The sequence below is a fragment of the Euprymna scolopes genome, chromosome 24, assembly GCF_053919585.1.
Source record: "Euprymna scolopes isolate OS-2025 chromosome 24, ASM5391958v1, whole genome shotgun sequence".
NCBI classification, from domain to species: Eukaryota; Metazoa; Mollusca; class Cephalopoda; order Sepiida; family Sepiolidae; genus Euprymna; species Euprymna scolopes.
This window is the reverse complement of record NC_136505.1, coordinates 32,604,823-32,624,357: the sequence shown is the minus strand read 5'-3', so window position 1 is coordinate 32,624,357 and position 19,535 is coordinate 32,604,823. Positions and strand designations below refer to the sequence as shown.

Here is a 19,535-nt window from a genome sequence, read left to right as displayed (position 1 = left end):
TTTAAGTTAAAAAACAAATTTTTTTTTAATTGTTTTGGGAACTGGAAATTGGGCTTAATTTTTTTTTTCTGATACCGATAACCTCTATAATTCCAATTTGTTTTTTATTCCTGATTCTGATTAATCGTCCTAACACTAATTATTCTACTTTTAAAATGTTTTGCCAATGTATGCAAAATGTGATATGTTGATGTTACATCTAAAACGGATTTTTAAAAGATTTTTTTTTCTCCTTTCAGAACTAAAGAAAGATGGATTTGGCACTAAAAGATTCTTTTACATCCTTGTTGCTGAAGATTCCTCCTCTCAAGATTCAGAAAAAGGTATCGACTTATAATTCGTTTTATTGTTATTGTTGTGGCAATGTAAGTTTCAATTTCCTCGTCATCAGTGTTGTGGCGATATAAATTTCAATTTCCTCATCATCAGTGTTGTGGCAATGTAAGTTTTAGATTTCTCATTGCCAGTGTTGTAGCGGTGTGAGTTTTGAATCTCTCATCGCCAGTGTTATAGTGGTGTGAGTTTTGGGTTCCTCATCGCCAGTGTTTTGGCGATGTAAATTTTATATGTCTGATCACTAATGTTATAGTGGTGTAAGTTTCGAATTCATTGTCATTGGTTTTATGGTTATTTAAACCAGTAATAATCAAGACAAATACAGTGATATATATGTATTAGCAAAAGTACATTATAGAAGTACTTGTCATGATTCTGAGGGCCATAACTGCCACAAATTGCTGTTATTTACTTCCTAGCTGCCGCAGAAAAATTTAATTTAACCAAGCATTCTGCCAGAGATTTTACGAGTTTCAATTCTAAAAAAAATATTGATATTTCCGAGTTTAACAAGATGCACCTGAAGAAAGTTGAAGGTTATATCAGCCGAAATGGAATCTAAGAGTTTGAAAGAAGAAACTATTAGAGTAGTAGGCTTTCCTGCATCTATGGATCTCTACAGTGAAGGGGAGGGAAGTTTTCTGAGGGGAGGGGGCGGTTCAGGTTAGTCAGGCATATTTATATCAAGGTAGTACAAGTGCTACAAATTCGTTAGCGCACATTTCATTAAAGTACTTGCAAAGTAAGCACAGGGATAAAACCCTAACCCTAACGCTAAGTCAGTGTTTGCGTAAATTATTAAGAAAGAGAAGTAGCACTAAAAGGTGCTTATCCAGAATTTCTCCTGAAAACAAAAATATGTACGATGTACAGAACCGTGACGAAAAATAACACTCAAAATGAGAACATTAGTGCGAATAATCGAAGTAATCAAATTACAGTAGCATTTCAAACACGACCTCTGCCGATACGCTGCTGACCTAGATTTGATGACCATCTAGATTACAATCCTTTTCAAAATCCTGTTTCTCTGATCTCCCCAGCTGATCTCATTACATTGGTATGTCTATTGTTTTTTGTGCTGGTGCTACCAGATCAGGCTGCCCTGTGGCTTCCTGAGACGAAATGCACCTACATTGACGTTTTTTTTTTTTTTCTGATCTTTTTTGTAAAACTTAATTATGTTCTGCAAAACCAAAACCAAAAACAACAGCCTTTCCCCCTCCCCTTTTTATTTTATTTTTTCCTACCTTACTCCCGGTCCTGGATATGACCTTAAACTACATCCGATGGTGAGGTCCAGCTTACGGGCTTGGGGAGTGTGGAGCCACCTCTTAATTGCCATTGCTCCCAGGTCCACCCTGACCCGGATCCCAACTATGGGTTAAATAGAAACAGATTTTAAAAAGGAAAAGAAACAACAAAAAAAAAAAGAAAAAGAAAACAAATATATTCTATTAAATTATCTATTTATTTATTTATTTTTTTGCCCTGTCGGTAGGGCATGAGAACAAACCGACTGTCCCCCTGCAGAGGGTAAAAATCCCTCAATGGGGCAACCAGTTAGCCGTGGGTTGCTACCCGTAAAGTCTTAGGACGTGATCCTGGTGATTGAGCGAACCTAAACCAGGATACATAGAAGTTTAGGCACCGCAACACATTACTTTGGCCCTTACTTCGATTAGACGGGCGGTCGGAGAGGCCCGATCCGACCAATCGGCCAGTCACGCCAAGCCCCACCATATATTGCCCATTCCAAAAACCCACTACTAATACAACACATCCCCCCTCTCCCACAAATAACCCTACTCCCTAATATATGATGGAAAGCGGTGGCTGAGGGTCAATCGATTAGGTGTGAATATCGATGACGAGGCTGTAAACCCCTCAGGATTGCTACAGATCCCATAGCAATATCAAGAGAGAACAGATAATCATTATGATACCACCAAAGTCGGTTATATCATCATTGTATCCCTGTAGAGGCTGGGCGAATGGGTTTCCCCCCAGGCTCTTCCCAAATAGGACTCCGAGGTGGGTGGGGAACAAAGATGACGAAAAAAGAAAACAAAATATATGGCTTATTCCTCCCAAAAACCACCCAACCACCCAAAGAGAACCCACTCTGATGTCTCTGACATCAGTAGCTCTGACGAAGAGACGATAAAACCAAGGAACTCAACATTCGTAGTAATAGAATCAATGGAGGAAACTCCTTTGAGCAAACTATCACCTTTTAAAATTGAAAAAAATCTTAAAACTCTAAAACCAAAGTCTATTAAAAAACAATTTAACGGCAGCCTACTAATAGAAACCCATAACGAAGAACAAACTAAAGAAATATTGAAACTAAAATTATTTGAAAACATCAAAGTCAAATGCTACAGACATCCAACCCTAAATACCTGCAAAGGAGTAGTGAAAAGCCACGAACTTGCACTTTGTCGTTTGGAGGAAATCAGGACAAACTTACAGAAACAGAATGTGTTAGATGTTCGCAGAGTTCAAATTAAAAAAAACGGTGAGAAAATCGATACCAATACATATATACTAACTTTCGATTCCCTCACCATACCCAAAGAAGTGAAAGTCGGATATATGAAAATAAATGTAGAAATTTATATTCCAAACCCCCTCCAATGCTTCAAGTGCCAGAAGTTTGGACATCATCAAGATCGGTGCACACGATTACCAGTGTGTGGAAGATGTGGAGAAAGTGGCCCACACATTGACTGCAGAAAAGATTTCAAGTGTGCCAACTGCCTGGGAAACCATGGTGCTGGCTCTAGATATTGCGAAATATGGAAAAGAGAAAAAGAAGTGACCAAACTAAAACATATAAAGAATATATCCTACCCAGAGGCCAGGAAAATCATCGAAACTAAAACATATGCAGATGCAACAAAAAAAACTAATCCAATCAACAATCAAAATGGTCATATACATGTAACGGATACAACTGACAAGAAAATTGATGTCCTAAGCAAACTAATAAAGGAAATGAAAGAACTATTAGAAGAAATGAGGAAAATGAATAGTGCAATGTCTGCAACCAATCCAAGGATAATATTAAGTAAAGACACTACTGAACCACAAAAAGAAACAAAACCACAAACCATTTCTACAAAAACAACCGAACAACCATCAAACACATCACAAGCCAGAAAAGAATCAAAAATCCCCCCAGACAAAAAAAAAAACAAACAAAAACAGGAAAAGAAAGATCCCGATCTATATCTCGAACAGGGACTCCGACAGAAAATAGATTTGAGGGATTAGAGACGATGGAAGTTGAACACAATTCCAAATGATGAACAAAATATTACAATGGAATATCAGAGGGATAAAAGAAAACCAAAATGAACTCACATTATTAATAACAAATATGAGCCCAGCACTTGTCTGTCTACAGGAGACCTTTCTGAAAGAAAATAATACCATCAACATAAAACACTACACATCTTACAACTACATAAATAAAGATACGGACAGAGCTTCTGGAGGCACATCAATACTTGTGAAGAATGAAGTCCCTCAAAGACAAATAAATATAAACACAAACTTGCAAGCAATTGCAGTTTGAGTGACTCTACATAGAACTATAACACTTTGCTCAATATACATCCCTCCAAAAGATACAATCAACGAAACTGAGATAACTCAATTAATAAAACAACTCCCTAAACCCTTTTTTCTACTAGGAGATCTCAACAGTCACAATGTAATATGGGGAAGTAAAGAAACAAATAAAAAAGGAAAAGAAATAGAAAACATAATAAATAAAAATAATCTATGCCTCCTTAATAATCAAAACTACACCTATATGTACCCAGCAACAGGTACTTTCACCGCCATTGACCTTACCTTATGTGATCCTTCCATATATATGGACTATGACTGGAAAGTACACAATGACACCTGTGGGAGTGATCATTTCCCAATCATCCTGGAAAGTCTAAGTACTAGCACTGAACAAAAAACACCCAAATGGAACCTACATAAAGCGGATTGGGAAGACTTCCAGGAACAGTGCAAAAACCAATTAATTATCGAAAAGAATGATGAAGATGACCATTTGAACTACTTCATTAAAACACTCACAAACATAGCAAATAATACCATACCGAAAACAACCAAAACCAACAATCACAACAAACCTTGGTTCACAAAAGAATGCAGAAAAGCCATCAGAGCTCGACGAGCTGCCTTGAGAAAATTCGAAAAGTATCCAACAAGCGAAAATCTGGATTTCTTCAAAAACAACAGAGCAAAAGCCAGACGAATCATAAAGGAATCCAAAAGAACAACCTGGAGAAATTATATATCCAAAATTAATGTGAATACAAAGGCGAAAACAGTTTGGAACATGATGAGGAAAATAGAAGGAAAGTGTAGTAGTACACCAATATCCCACATCTCTAAAGGCAACAAAATATACACTGATCAAAAAGACATTTCCAATAACCTGGCAGATAATTTATCAAAAATTTCATCATGTGACAGACAAACAGAGAAATTCAAAAAGATTAGAGAAAAGGAAGAGAAAAAGAAAATTCTATTTAAATCACAAAATACTGAAAAATACAACCAACCTCTTACCTTGCCTGAATTAAAAGAATCGCTAACCAAATCCCATGACACAGCTACAGGGCCCGATGAAATTCCATATGAAATCCTCAAAAAACTTCCAGAAGCCTCAATGAAATACCTACTTGAAATTTTCAATATTATATGGTCCAGTGGAAACGTACCCGAGACCTGGAAAGAGGCCACAATAATACCAATCCCCAAATCTGAAAACTCAAACATCCAATCCCAATCAAGTAACGTCTCAGATCCATTGAATTTCAGGCCAATAGCTCTAACAAGCTGCATTTGTAAGACCATGGAAAGGATTATAAACAAAAGACTAATCTGGTTCCTGGAAACAGAGAATCTTATTACAGAATTTCAAACAGGATTCAGGAAAAACCGAAGTTCAATAGACCACATAGTCAGACTTGAAACCTTCATCAGAGAAGCCTTTGTAAGGAAAGAACATTTAACAGCAGTGTTTTTTGACATGAAAAAAGCCTACGATACTGTGTGGAAGTACGGTGTTACAAGGGATCTGAAGGCGCTTGGACTAAAAGGCAGAATGCCAATTTTTATTGAAAATTTTTTAAAAAATAGACGGTTCAGAATAAAGGTTGGCACAGCTCTCTCGGACTTGAAAGAACAAGAGAATGGAGTACCTCAAGGGAGTATACTGTCAGTGACCCTGTTCAGTATCCGAATTAACAACATTGTAAAAAACCTTAACCCTGGGGTAGATTGCTCCCTATATGTGGATGACTTCCTAATATGCTGTAGATCTAGATATATATCTATAATAGAAAGGAAGCTTCAATTGTGCTTAAACAAAGTAATGAGATGGACGGAAGAGAATGGATTTAGATTCTCCAAAAGAAAAACGAAATGCATGCATTTCTGCAAACTAAAGAACATGCATAATGATCCTGTCCTAACCATGGAAGGAATGCCCATACCAGTTACTGACCAGTACAAATTCTTAGGGATTTTATTTGACAAAAAGTTAACATTCATCCCACACATAAACTATCTGAAAAAAAAATGTAACAAAGCTGTAAATCTTTTGAGAGTGGTAGCACATACCGATTGGGGTGCAGACAGGGAAACACTCCTTAAACTTTACAGAGCACTAGTCCGCTCAAAGCTAGACTACGGTTGTTTCATATATGGATCAACCCGAACATCATATATAAAAAGCCTAGACCCTATTCACCATACTGGCCTAAGATTGGCCCTAGGAGCATACAGAACTTCCCCGTGAACAGTCTATACACGGAAGCACACGAACCCCCACTAGATCTAAGGCGAGAAAAGTTAGCCCTTCAATATTTACTGAAACTGAAGTCTTGCCCAAACAACCCTGCATACCAATGTACCTTCTATCCTAAATATGAAGAACTCTTTAACATGAGAAGAAAAACTATCAAAACGTTCGGGCTCCGAATGAAGGAAAGCATTGAAGAATCGAAAATTCCAATCTCCAGCATTCACAACTTCATACTGCCTAAAACACCCCCATGGACCATGAAACAAGTTGAAATAAAACTCAACCTAAACAAAAAGTCCAAATCTACCACAAACCCTATTGAATACCACGACGAACTTCAACATTTAAAATTACAATATTCAGACTACACCTTTATCTACACAGACGGGTCTAAAAGCAACAATCACACTGGATGTGCAGCAACGTACCATAAAACCACAATGAAGAGAAATCTTCAAAATGAAGCATCTATATTCACTGCAGAGACTATAGCTATCGATCTAGCACTCAACATAATTTCAGAGGAAACCACCAAAAACTTCACCATTCTCACTGATTCTCTATCAGTCCTATTATCTATACAAAATCAAAAACAAGAAAATCCACTAACAACAAAATTAATAGAAAAAATCAATATCCTTTCAACTACTAAAAACATTATTCTTGTCTGGATCCCCAGCCATGTGGGGATCAAAGGCAATGACAGGGCAGATACAGCTGCAAAAAGATCTTCTCACCTTCCAACTGACAATTTTAAGATTCCACATACTGATCTTAGACCCCAGATAAAAGCATACATACAGGAAAAATGGCAACTGCGGTGGAGTCAGCAAGAGGGCAACAAATTATACTCAATCAAACCTGAACTTAAGGAACGATGTCCGGACATCAAGAGATCACGCCGAGAAGATGTGATACTGACTCGGCTGCGCATAGGGCACACCAACTTTACTCATTCTTATATACTAAATGGAGAATCGGCGCCAGAGTGCATCCCATGCCAGGAGACACTCACAGTAAAACATATCCTAGTTGGGTGTGATGACCTTGCCCCAACTAGAAAATTATATTATACAGAAAGCAATATGGAAGACCTTTTTGAAAAGGTCAACTCAGCAAATATTCTAGCATACCTAAGGAAAGTAAATTTATATAAGAAAATTTAAGGAAATTTAAAGTCATCCAAATATACACATCCATGTATAAATACAACATTTAATTTCTTAGTTCAATTTTATAAAAAAAGGGAGGAAAGGCTGAAAAAGTCATTCCCCCCCCCCCTCCCAATAAAAAAAGTTAAAAAAAAAAAAAGGACTCCGGCATTAAATGACCACATAGGTTGATATGCCGTAAAACCAATCAATCAATCAATCAATTGTTTTTTGTGTTTATTTCTACTGACCTTCCCCCATTGGTTAATAACCCTTTAAAATTTTATTTGTTTCAGGTTCAGCATTGGTCGGTTATCTTTTCTATAACACGATCTTCTGCACATGGAGTGGCAAGATTTTGCTGCTGAAGGATTTATATGTGAACCCTGCTTTCAGGATGAAAGGGATTGCTAAAAAACTGTGGAATTTCATTTGCAAGGTAATCATTAACTCTAGTTAGACATGGTCTACTTATAGATTATGTTTTCTTAGAATTCTTTCATCTCGAACTCGTGGTCTGGATGACCGTTGGGGCTCCAAAGATGATGACCTGGCAAAGATGATGACCTGGCAACCAACATTCTCCAGCTCTCCCAATCTTTTTTTGGATGGCGTGCAGTAGCTCAAAAGATTGCATTTTGGGTGCAGAATTTTATTAGAGGTAATAATTGCTAAGGGATTCAAAAAAGGATTCAAACTTGAAAGAAATAACACCTTGACGAGCGTAGCACAATGGCGTCATTCTGCGCATGTGCCGTGTAAACAGATATCTATTTATTTAGCTACATAGGCATAAAAACTTCCTCTATCCTAAGAATAACAGGTATGTTCAAAATTTTTCTCATTGTCTCATACAATCCCGAGCAACGCCGGGTGGCCTTGCTAGTGATAAATAAAAAGACATTGATTTTATTTTATTTATACTTACTGTTAGCAATTGCGTAACTGAGTGCAAATGTACTTTAGGGTTGTCGCTAAAGCATACATTTTAAAGACTTCATTTCATCTATTTAGTATAAAAAGCTACAATCTCACTCCTGTAATTGTTAATTATAAGTTAACTTCATTACCTTCACTGATATAGAAACGTTAACCCAACCGATTTTTCATCACGAAAAACGTACAGTTCAGATATATAAAAACACATTTAATCTATATAATTATAAAATTCAAATGACCTTGTAACGATGTATGTAACCCACTTTCCGGTTTATGACACCCGGTTGCGCATGCGCGCATGACCTGCACACTGAAATATTAACATTATTATTTCGAAATTATTATTTAACATGGGAAGAGTAGGGGTTAAAATAACTTAAACGTAATACAGAAATGAACGACGTAAAAAAAAAGAAAAGCAGACAGTATTAACAATTGTTTATTTGGATAATTTAAACGCGAAAAAAAAAAACAACAAAAGAATAATTGGGACGCTGAAATATTACTCAGTGCCAGCCCTGTCCATTCGCAGATCAATATTTTCCCACCTTTTTCTTTGTCCGTCTTTTTTGCTGCTTCTTGGTACAGTTCCTTACAGGATTGTCTATGTGGAAACTCATCTCTATCCCATGATCTGGATGGAGATGCTAAAGATGACCTGGCAACCAGCTTTCTCTAGTTCTTCCAATTTTCTGCCTTCATGAGCGTGATAGGTCAATGCCAGTCCTGTCTATTCTCAGAGCAATATTCTCCCATTTTTTTTCTTTATTTGGCTTTCCTGCTTCTTCCTTGTACAGTTCCTTGCATGATTGCCTTTGCAGAACCTAACGATCATGTGCCATGGTCATGCTAATTCATATTTTTCTTTATGGTCAACAGGTCCTCATATGATCGACGACTTGTCTGAGTTTTATTTTCCTCGTTGTAATTTGGTGCATGTATTAGATGTGGGTCTTCGGAAGCGTCTCATCTCTGTGGTTCCTATCCTTTTCTCCAGGTTCACTGTTAGGGTACACAAGTCGCACATATATCAGATGATCAGGGAATGTATCAATCTAATTTTTTTAATTTAATGCAATGTTTCTTTTATTCCACGCGTATGCTTTGGTTTGCTCACTGCTACTGCTATGATATAAATATTATTTGTTGCCTTTGTTCGTGTTCCTCATGTTTAAAAACAAAGTCCTATACCAAGATTCAACATGACTTTTTTATCATAAAATTATTTGTCCGTTAGTGAACCGAATATGACTTGGCAATCAGTTTTTTATAGCCCTCTCAGTTTTCTGCCTTCTTGAGCGTACTACTCAGCGCCAACCCTGTCGAATGTTGTCCTCTAGCCTCTTTCCTTGTCTGCATCCCCTTATGCCTTCCTGTACACGTTTTAACATGATTGTACTTGCAAAACCTGATGATCTTATGACATGACTGTACTCTTTCATTTTTCCTCATCTTCACGGTGGTTAGTGGATCCTCATGTGACCGACTGCTTGTTTGAGTCTATTTTTATCTTCATCATTTCTAGTTTGATCCGTGTATGAGACATTGAGCATCTTTCAGAAGCATTTCATCTCTGTGATCGGTATGTTTCTTTCTAGATCTACAACGAGGGTCAGCAACTCGCGTGCATACAGAAATATTATGAACAGAACTGTGAACATATCCGTGTTCTCACTCACCACCATTGTGTCCGAGCCAAAGTTGTTCATTAATTCATCCAGTCAGCACTGCATACAAATCAAAACCTACTGCTAGGTAGACCTTATCCTGCCTTGACAGAGTTCAGAATAGACTTCGTAGCCTAGTAGGGGATACCCTTTTTTCTTCCCTGCAGCCTCTTTCTCACAGAAGAGACATTGTGAGCCTGCCTCTGTTTTACCGTTATTTTCATGGCAAGTGCTCGTCTGAGTTCCAATCTATGGTCCCTCCCCTCACCAAACATTCACAAGAAACATTCGTCTGGCTGAAAACGCTATCAATAATTTCCCCCACTCTTTATCTGTGCCTAAACCTAAACGTAGATTCCATGAACAAAACTTCTTTCTTAGAACTGCACACCTGTCGAACTCTCTTTCGTTTACCTGCTTTCCAGCTAACTACAATATGGCCGTCTTCAAGTTCAATGTAAACAAGTTCTTGATGAGCCGTTCTCCTTAAGTAATCCAATTTACCAAATTTACACTTCTAACAGTTACTATGATATTGTCCTTTTGACTAATGTACACTCTTTAGCCCTTATCCTCAAGTGGCCTCCGGACCTTGATAAGTGGTGATTCCTTTGTGAAAGAAAAAAAAAACAGAAGTCCAGCTTATAAACGAATAATAGATGTTTATTATTTTTGAATATTAATAAGTTGTATCAATCTACTTAGTTGACTTGCAAAATAATATCCTTGATTGACCAGCCCAAAATACATGAGCCTATTAATGCAGTTCTCTACTGAGAGACCAAAAGGTATCCAATTGTCCAAAGAGGCACGCTCACCTGAACTGCTCAGTAACTCTCACCATAACCAACTGCCCACTTCAAACGTCTAACCCCCCACCACCACCACCACCACTCTCTCTTTCTTTTTCTCTTCCTCCAGGGCAGGGGGTGGTAGCTTGGACTGTCCTCATTTCCATCTCCTGAAATCTTTCATCCTTAATTTATTCTGGTCTTTTGTTAGTGGTCATTGTGTTATATACCTAGGTGGGAGAGGTGTATATATTCTTGTGTGATGTTTATATAATCATGACATGGTCGTGATCGTCTGTCTTTCGGTGTGCACATGTGTGTATACAGTCATGTATGTGTGTGTGTGTGTGTGTGTGTGTGTGTGTGTGTGTGTGTGTGTGTGTGTGTGTGTGTGTGTGTGTGAGAGAGAGAGAGAGACATATAAGAAAACCTTTTTCTCTGTTCTTTGGTCAGTGCCCCCTTGTGACAATTCATGCACTCTCCCCTCCCAAAAACACAACTTGATATTATTGTTTGGAGAAAATCTTTATTCCGGATTTTCCCTAGTTCCCTGAGAAGCCTCTGCATCATTGAATTAGTGTCGATTTTTTTCTTCTATTTCTGTTTTTTTTTTTTTTTTTTTTCCATGTTCTGGGCATTGTTTCTCTCTATTCTATGGGGGACTTAATTTCTTCAAACAAAGAGAATATCTCTCGGATGGTCTGACTCTAGCGAGAGATATTTTCAGTTCTCTTTGCCCTATTCCACCTTCTTCCTTTGGTCAAGCAATTGACATTGACACAAAACATGCTGCACAGTATGTGTGTACAGAAAAAGAATTTGTAAATATATAATTTCCTCACTTTATTTTAATATTTCACTCGCTTCTTGGAAAATAGTCACAGAGCTTCACTGTTTCATACCTGTAATTATATACAGGGTGGAACGATAAAATTGTTGTAATAGAAAAGACGGCATGATTCCATTTTTTTGTTGCGGGCCATCTACTAGTTGGCCAGTTGTATACAAATCCCAATAGTGATAGAAGCCTTCTATCTTGTCTGAAAGTAACACAATGTTCAATAAGCGAGATTGGAGATGCACCGCTGTACAACTCATGCTCTCTACTGAATCAACTTATGGCAACAGGACCATTGCCAGCACTCTCAAAATGCATCGCTGGATTGTCACAATTAATAGGGATGTGCAGAGGGTGAGAAAACAAAGTTCTCGGCTACAATTAAGGTCTTTGATGTGGTTTCAAGTGAAAGCCACATCGTGCCACCTCACATTGTTGAAGTCAACTTGAAAGTTAACACCAAAGTGTACCTGGATGTGCCAAAGAGTGTAGTGATCCTACGATGCAATCAGGTGGCCGTTGGCAGATCCTGGTTGTGGTAGCAGGACTCAGTGCCAGACGACAAGTCCAAAGAGACCCAGGCTTGGCTTCAAAAGGAGTGCTACGACTTTGTATCCTTCTCTCACTACCCTCTTCCTCTCTTGACCTGAAACTGCTAGACTACTTTGTTTGACCATGCATCAAAAACATTACCAACATGACCTCCCACAACGCCAAAGCCAGCCTGATTGTCGCCATCTGCCGAGTATTCGCCAAGTTCCCGCCAACACTTGTGGAAAAGACATACTCCCAATTCCGGACCTATGCTGAGGTGGTGATTGAGGCTAAAGGCAGCTGCGATGAATAGATATCAGCTCTACTACAAAATTTAGCTACCTGAATTGGCTTTTTCAAGAAAAGTTTTAAAATAAAGTTGTAGTTTTGTTTTTCTTTAGAGCGACACTTTTATCATTCCACTCTGTATTAAATAAATTGGGTTTGTATTACTGTACACGTAGATTCGAAAAAGTTGTCAAAAAACAAATATATAACAAATAAATGTTATCAAAGGTAAGATAAGTTATTTTTCTACCAAACTGGACATATTTTTCGTGTTTTTATTTAATGTAACATGTTTATTCAGCTCGAAAAGCTGACAGTGTTTACCGATGTATTGGAAAATTCAAAATGGCGGCCGACTCTCTCTCGGAGAGGGTAAGTTTGGAAAAAGGTATTATAAATCATAAACTAGACAAAATACTGTTAGAAATTCGCTCATTATATGTTACCGTGACATAGGTTGACATATATTCGGTTGTTTTTTAATAGTATTTTGTCTAGTTTATTATTTATAACATCTTTTGCCAAACTTACCGTGTTAAAGAGACAGTCGGGTGCCATTTTGAATTTTCCAATACATCGGTAAACACTGCATGTTTTTCGAGCTGAATAAACATGTTACATTGAATAAAAACACAAAAAATATATCCAGTTTGGTAGAAAAGTAACTTATCTTGCCTTTGATAACATTTATTTGTTATGTATTTGTTTTTTGACAACTTTTTTCGAATCTATGTGTACAGTAATACAAAGCCAATAAATTGTATGAATATTAAATAATAACTAGCAGGACTCATGGAAATTCTACAGAATGAGAAATTATGTTTTTGATAAAGCTGATATTTTTCTGGATAGCACAAAAAAGTTTGTTTGAGAGAAAAACCAATAACATGTAGCAAATATGAGTTTATTAACGTTTCTATGGAAATAATGTCCATTGTATTTTAAATACAGAACTGGCCCAAATGACACAAACTGATAAGTACTAATAAATACTCAGAAAGTAATATTTTGCTACATAGTTCAATACAAATAATAAAATCATACTGCAAGAGACAATCTTTAATTTACTCCTTCAGTCCAGCATCTCTTAGCAGACAATGTTCTTTTTTTTGCCCTATTTCTTTCAAATGTTCCCTTTTTTATGCAGGGCTTTGTTGACTTCTTTTTCTGGTGAAGAACCACTGCACATCAAAATTACTATGAGTTCCTTTCTTAAACCATTACAGAAATCTAATTTATAAAACTCACTATATCTGTCTGTCTCCATATTTTCAAACTCTATCTCTTCCAAAACTAAAAGCTGCAGGGGCCTCAGATGATTGGATTTTTTTATGAACCGTTCTTTTAATGGTCTTTCGCCGGTTAAAATAGTTTTTAAGGGGTCAAAAATGGGTCAAAATTGAAAACAATATCGTTATACATTTTGTACATGGGGCCTCTCGATGCCATACTAGTTTCCGGGCCTTGATAAGTGGTGATCACTGTGTAAAAAAAAAAAAAAAAAAAAATTGTACAGTCATCTTAGTTTGTTTTTAATTAGTTCATATGCATGTCACGTTGGTACAGTGGTAACGTCACCAGCTTTGAATGCAAGAGTTTTGCTTTTGGTTTCGATTCTAGCTGATGGCACCCAAATACTTTGCTTTTTTTACTTTTGAAATCACAACTGTATAATAATATATACGAAATCTGGATAGACTAAAATATCATACTTAAGCATATTTTACGACCGGGCAAAGCTAGGCGACCCCTCCCCCATCCCCCACTAGTGATTATATATTATTATAATGATATTTGAAAACAAGGCTACATCAAAGAAAGGGATGTCACTCTCATAATCTTGTCTTGGGTTGTCAGATTGGCCTTTTTAAAGCCAAATTTGCGGACTTGGCCTTCTTAAAGCCAAATTTGCGGACTTGGCCTTCTTAAAGCCAAATTTGCAGACTTGGCCTTCTTAAAGCAGTTTGGCCTTCATAAAATTGTATTTGGCCTTTTACAAAGCGTAACAAGCAGATTTAAATATATAGATTTAAATAATTAATGATTAAATTATACATGAAATGATGATAATGCTGAAAGTATTTTGTTTTTGTTTTTGTTTTTGTTTTTATTTAGGTTGTTCTTGAAGAGAACTTTGTAAAGATTCAGTGGACCATAGGAAAAGATAAAAAAGATCTCCTACAATTGTCTGTGGATTCCGGTGCAGTTGTTGAAGATGAAAGTTACTGTATCTTTCGATTACCAAAGTCTTCTATTTTGAAAATGGAATAGCTACACCTGGGGACAAGCACGAGGATGTTGAGTGTGGCACCCAGATTTATCAAGCCAAGGTCACAGATAATTACATAGAATGAGGAGATGAACTAAAGGGATTTGGTGATGCTCGCAGAAATTCTTGATTGTATGCCCATCTCTTTCCAAGATTCAACTATAAGACTTAAAAGACTATAAAATATTATAAGAAAAGAAAATATATTTAGAGGTGTGACTATACTAGAATAGGTGCGACTATACTCTAATACCGAAATTCGAAATTTTTAATATTGAATTCCAAGGTAAGCCAATGGTCTCTACTTAATTGTCATGTTACAGTAATGAATATATCCAAAAACTAAGAAAAACGATTTGGTAAGAAAATAATTATTAAAACATTTTTTGGTAAAAATCAGCGAAAATAATATGTTTGGCTAAAAAATACACTAGAGAGTTCCAAGGGCAGGTAAATAGTACGTAACTATTACCAAATTTTTAATAAAATTATGCGTTAACAATCATAAATGTGAGCTATTTGCTTTGTTTTTAGTATAACATCTCTTGTTATGGTGAGGGATTTTTACGATAAAGATAGAAAACTCGTTTTCTTTTTTAATCTATATATATAAAAGGCAAAAGAGGTGCACGCATTTCTGTATGTCTAGCATGTTCGGGGGGGGGGGTACTATGTTTTAGAACTTTTTATATACTCCCTAGATTATAATATCGACGATTTGCGAAGGGACGTCGTTTCTAGATTTATTTTGATCAACATTTATAAAATTGATGCTATTCCATCCTCTCGCATGTTTGTTTATATTTTTTGTATAAAAGCGAAGGCAGCTTCTCGGCTTTTCTGCAGGGGCGTCCAGAAAGCAATTACCTTTGATCAATCTGGAGGAAACTCCTCATATCAGACAATTGCTATTCATTTGGACACTCCCTTTTTGTGTGGGGGGGGCTGGTTTTCCCCAACATCGTGGGGAAACAAATAAATGAAATGGCAGAAAGCTGAACTGATCTTCAGTCAACGTTCATTTTTTCCACCTGCGTGAACTCATTCACTTAGCAAGTCAACATTATAATTGACATTGCTAAATTTGAACGCTTTTCACTTCCTCTCGCCTCGTAGCATAGCGGTAAGATGTCACGTTTTCTTTCACTTTCTTTTCTGCCTTCGCATCGTGGGTTCGAGCCTGCCTTTCTGCCTATTACCATTTTTTTTTCCAAACCCTCGGGCAACGCCAGGCATCCCCACTAGTAAATAATAAAATAGTATTTAAGTGCTTCTGACATGCCAATTAAGTAAATATCTTTGCTTTTAGTTGAAACTGACGTAAAAAATCAGAAGATACCATTGTTTTTTTTTGGGGGGGGGGGGTTAATCGATGTTTCGTTTTTCGAATTTCGTTATTATAGTGCAGTTGCACCAAATTATATCTAAATACAGCTATGATCTAAATTAATAAATGCGGAAGTTGGGCTCATTTCTTCACACTGCATAATAGATGCATCATTTTTTTTTTTTGTATACTTCTTATATATATGCGATATCAACCACAATATTAACTAATTTGCATATTGGTTTTGAAAAAGAGCATTTTATTAATTAACTAATATTTATAATTGTTAATTTTTAATTCAATGATTATTTTGATTTTAAACTTCTGCTTAAGAATGTTATTTTATTTCATTAAAAAATATTCATTATTTATGCTCAAATATTTCGTTCTTTAAAGGGACAGATTTGATTTTTAACAAGTTGCGATCTATTTCTGAATGAATGGGCAAATTAATTTCTTTTTGTTTTTATCTTTCTTTACGGTCACAGTTAAATGATAAATTAACAAAAGATGTTAATGTTTATCTTTTATAAATAAACTAGCGGAGGGTACCCGGCGATGCCCGGGTGTTTGGAGGTGTGTGTGGTGTCAAATAAAAAAGAATCCGGGGGGGGGGGGATCGAACCCGAAGCCCAGAAGCGAAGTTTGAAAATAAAATCGGCCAGCCAGAATGAGTTAGTGAAAGATGTTTGAATTTATTTAAGAACCAAATTGACAGGTGCGCAGCCGGAAGTCGTCGAGTGTTACGACGACGACGTAGGTTTGTTTGTTATAAGCGAAGTAAAAAAGAAAACAACGTTAACACTAAGCGGGAAAAAAACATAAAAAAAATTAACGTAAGGCAAACGAACGATGAAAACAGAAAAACGAACACGTGGAAAATGGCTTAAATAAACCTGTTTCGATATTAAAATTTAAAAAATCGAAAGAAAAAAAAACATTTCACACCACGATTCGAACCCAAAACGTTTAGATAATGAACCAACACCTTAACCAACTGAGCTAAGGCGACGTTCACGAAATTTGTTCGGTTTTTTAACTATTTAAAGTAAATCAGGTCCCGACGTCATCTGACGCATGCGTAGAATCAGTCAGTGTCACGAGAGGACCGTTTTTGTTGACCCCCCCCCCGTCGAAAATTGTCGATTTCGGGGTGAAAAAGTTAACGTTTTTGGCCAATTTTTCGAGCAAAGGATGGAGCTTCGATGTGATACCGAGCTTGTAAATTTTTGTCGCGTCTGTCGAAAGTTTTTAGCAAACATCCAAACATACACACAAACATACATACATACATACATTTTCGCTTTTATATATATAGATGAGAAAAGATTTTGTTTTTCATATTTACAACAAAATTATGATGAAATGTTTATTATTTTGAATTAATGTTTCAAATATTTAAAGTAGTAAATTTTGCGAAATGATAACAAGCCAGAAAATGCAGTTTGTATGAAATAAAGAGGCAAAACTTTAAAAGTAACAGTTTAATCAAAATTAGCCTTTTAGATGATGACAAAATAATGTGACGTCGACAAGAAAAGAAAGGGACACAACACAAATGAAAACTGTTATAAAACTTGTATTGGAAGGAAAGAGAGGGAAGAAAAAATGTTTTCTTGCAAAAACAGTCGCGTTTTGCAGAACTTATCTGAAGGATTCATCCTGTTAACGATGTTTGTTTCCTGTGGAGTTTTGGCTAGGTTGAGGAAAAAAAAAGAAGCCTTGAGTTTTTTGGTGCTGCAGTTGCTGTCGAAAATCCACACATGTGCTTGGTGTTGAATGACGGAGAGAGCAAACAGGCACGTGTCTTCCTCGAGGCCCCAAAAGCAAAAGAGGTAGAGAATTCGAGAAAAAAAAAAAAAACGCTCTCGTCGTGTTGGTGAGGATCTAAAAGGGAAGCCTGTGGTTGGTTGTTTTTCATCCAATAACAGGACACCCTGTTAGTGACTCCTTAATAATTCCAATAATACCTTAAGTAATCTATTAATAATAATACTCCAGGGTGACCTCCCCAAAATGCCACCCAGTGAAATGGTTAATAAAATTCACAATACGAGGGGCGTGCAATAAGTAATGCCACTGACCCACTTCCAGTTGTCTGATCTAGCTGAAATTTTGCATGTGCCATGATTTATATATCTACAGGTTATGTGGCAAATTACAGCTCTGAACTAATTGTGGCATCGTGAATTCAAACATGGCCGGGAGTCTGTGAAAAAAGCTCCCAGACCTGGTCGCCCTCCCCCCTTCTGCTATTGATGAGGCATCTTCCCGTCAAGTTGAGGCTGCCATTTTGGAAGATCGGTGCATTACTATTCGCCAAATAGCTCAAGATGCCAAGATTAGTACAGGGTCTGTGGAAACTATCATTCATGACCATTTGCATATGTATAAGGTGTCTGCCAGATGGATTCCCAGGTTGCTCACACCATTCCAGAAGCGAGAATGCATCGAGTGCTCGAGGATGAATTTGGAGATGTGCCAAGAAGAGGAGTCAAAGTTTTTCTTAAGACTGATTACACAGGATGAAACCTGGCTCCATCACTATGATCCAGAGACCAACATCCCAGTCAATACGGTGGAAGCACTTGGACTCACCACCTCCAAAGAAGGCAAGGGTGTAGCCCTTCGCTAGCAAGGTCATGCTCACAGTCTTCTGGGGCCAGATTCCCTGGCAAAGGATACCACAATTACAGGAGCCTATTATGCTTCACTTTTGAGGAAATTAAGGGAAACTATCAAAATCAAGAGGTGGGGCAAGATCAGCAAAGGTACCATCCCCCTGCAGGACAACGCTCCGGTCCACAACTCGCATGTCGTCAGATCAGAAGCACGGGCGTGTGGTTATGAAATCCTTCCCCATCCTCCCTACTCTCCTGACCTTGCACTCTCTGACTTTCAACTCTTCCCAGCCATGAAGTTGTTTTTGAAAGGAAAGCGTTTCCCAGATGATGCAGCCTTGATTTCTGAAGTCACGTCGTTATTGGAGGACCAACCTTAGGTGTTCTACAAAAACGGTCTCCAGAGCTGCATCAAACGATGGGAGAAATACATAACTCTGGGTGTTTCCTATGTAGAGAAAGACTAATAACTGTGCCAAGTTTCGTTGCTCTACTGCTATCGGAAGTGTGTCAGGGTCATTACTTATTGCACGCCCCTCGTACTTTCTGCAATCAAACAGTATTTGGTACAAATAAACTTGAGACTATAACATAGTTGTCCACCAAGTGTCGGTTATAAATGTCCGACAGTTTTTATTTTATTGCTGTGCGATGATGTGGGCCATTTTAGTGATCGTCTCATCAGTAATGTAATTTTGAATGAGCTTCACACATATCGGACCTTAACACCCCAAATTGTTATCTGCAGGTTTATCTCAAATAAAATGTCGACCAAAAACAATCTTAAGATTATTCTGGAACTGAAAAAGACAATCACAAAATAAATTAGCACAGTGCTAAGAGAGGAGTGTGTCCGGGTTATTGACAATGACACGCATATTCTATCTTGGAGTTCTTGTAAGAAAGATCTATGTATAGGATGACGCCCTAAAAAT

At 37.2% G+C, this 19,535-nt stretch overlaps 1 protein-coding gene across 1 annotated transcript in view; it reads left to right on the top strand.

Annotated features, from left to right (window-relative positions):
* The window catches only part of LOC145246647 (thialysine N-epsilon-acetyltransferase-like), a 56,930-nt gene extending 40,572 nt beyond the window's left edge, over positions 1–16,358 (top strand). Inside the window, exons 3-5 of the mRNA XM_080108350.1 lie at positions 240–323; positions 7,623–7,765; positions 14,499–16,358. Coding sequence (XP_079964476.1) covers positions 240–323; positions 7,623–7,765; positions 14,499–14,654 — 383 coding nt within the window. The 3' untranslated portion in view covers positions 14,655–16,358. The remainder of the gene's footprint in view (positions 1–239; positions 324–7,622; positions 7,766–14,498) is intronic.
* The last annotated feature ends 3,177 nt before the right edge of the window (positions 16,359–19,535 follow it).